Below are 1,039 nucleotides of genomic sequence, written 5' to 3'. Positions count from 1 at the left end.
TTTGTAGTAACCACATTGCGTGACCCGCCTCGGGTAGCCTCTCTGTAGAATAAAGCAGAGTTTCTAGAAGACTGGTGTATTGGACGTCTTCATCTTAATCAGAAGTGCTGTTCACTTGTGTTTATAACACATGCTGCGGCAGTCTGAGGGACGCTATCTCTCCGCCGGGCTCCAGCCTCGCATTCCTGCCGGAGCCGGAGGAGGAGGAGGAGGAGGAGGAAGAGGAGGAGGCGGGTGTCGGGTGTCACCTCCTCCCTGATCTCCTGCGCTCCTCTCATTGTCCCGCGCCGCGTCAGATTCGCGTGACAGCGCCGCTCCGCGAGTCATGCTCGAGATGGAGACGGGGCGTCCGGCGGAGAACAAGCGCAGCCGAAAGCCTGCTCACCCCGTGCGGAGAGACGTGCGCCAGGAGATGAAGGTGAGGGAGAGAGCTGCTGCTGCTGCTGCTGCTGCTGCTGCTGCTTTACAACTACTCGCTGCTTCAGTTATTAGTCGAGAAGCCTGATGGGAACGCAGGGTAACTAGCGTCCTCATATGCTGCCCACACTGGATACATGTTCTGTTATGTATCATAATTCGTTTTTAAAAAACGTGTTATTTTTGTGTTATAAATATAAAAAAAAGTACTGTAAACTATTTGAAATGTCATAAAATATTTTATATAAAATATGACAAGTAAAATATATTTAATATAAAAAATATGTAATATTTTTACAAACATTAAAACATATTTCATAAGAAATGCTGTGTACATGGTGTAATTTGTTAATATTTAATATAAAAATAAGGTATTTAATAAAAAATATATGATATAGAAATCATATATACGTTAAAAATAATATATTTAATATAAAATATAAAAAAATATTTAAAAAATAAACTATTTAATATAAAACAGCAATTTCATAAACACAGGAAAAATTTATATTTTATTTATTTGAAAAATAAATATTTAATATAAACTATTAAAAAGTACATATTTAATAAAAATATTGAATTTAAAAATAAGAAAAATTCAATATATTTAATAAAAATATGA

The 1,039-nt window shown here is 37.0% G+C and overlaps 1 protein-coding gene across 1 annotated transcript in view; it reads left to right on the top strand.

The window, feature by feature from the left end:
- Positions 1-235: 235 nt before the first annotated feature.
- Positions 236-1,039, top strand: part of LOC107570168 (sine oculis-binding protein homolog) — a 12,094-nt gene continuing 11,290 nt past the window's right edge. Inside the window, exon 1 of the mRNA XM_016256369.1 lies at positions 236-418. Coding sequence (XP_016111855.1) covers positions 326-418 — 93 coding nt within the window. The 5' untranslated portion in view covers positions 236-325. The remainder of the gene's footprint in view (positions 419-1,039) is intronic.

This window comes from Sinocyclocheilus grahami, unplaced genomic scaffold (genome assembly GCF_001515645.1).
Source record: "Sinocyclocheilus grahami isolate Dianchi unplaced genomic scaffold, SAMN03320097.WGS_v1.1 scaffold1423.1, whole genome shotgun sequence".
Taxonomy (NCBI): domain Eukaryota; kingdom Metazoa; phylum Chordata; class Actinopteri; order Cypriniformes; family Cyprinidae; genus Sinocyclocheilus; species Sinocyclocheilus grahami.
The sequence above is the reverse complement of the archived record's forward strand: the minus strand, read 5'-3'. Positions and strand labels throughout refer to the sequence as shown.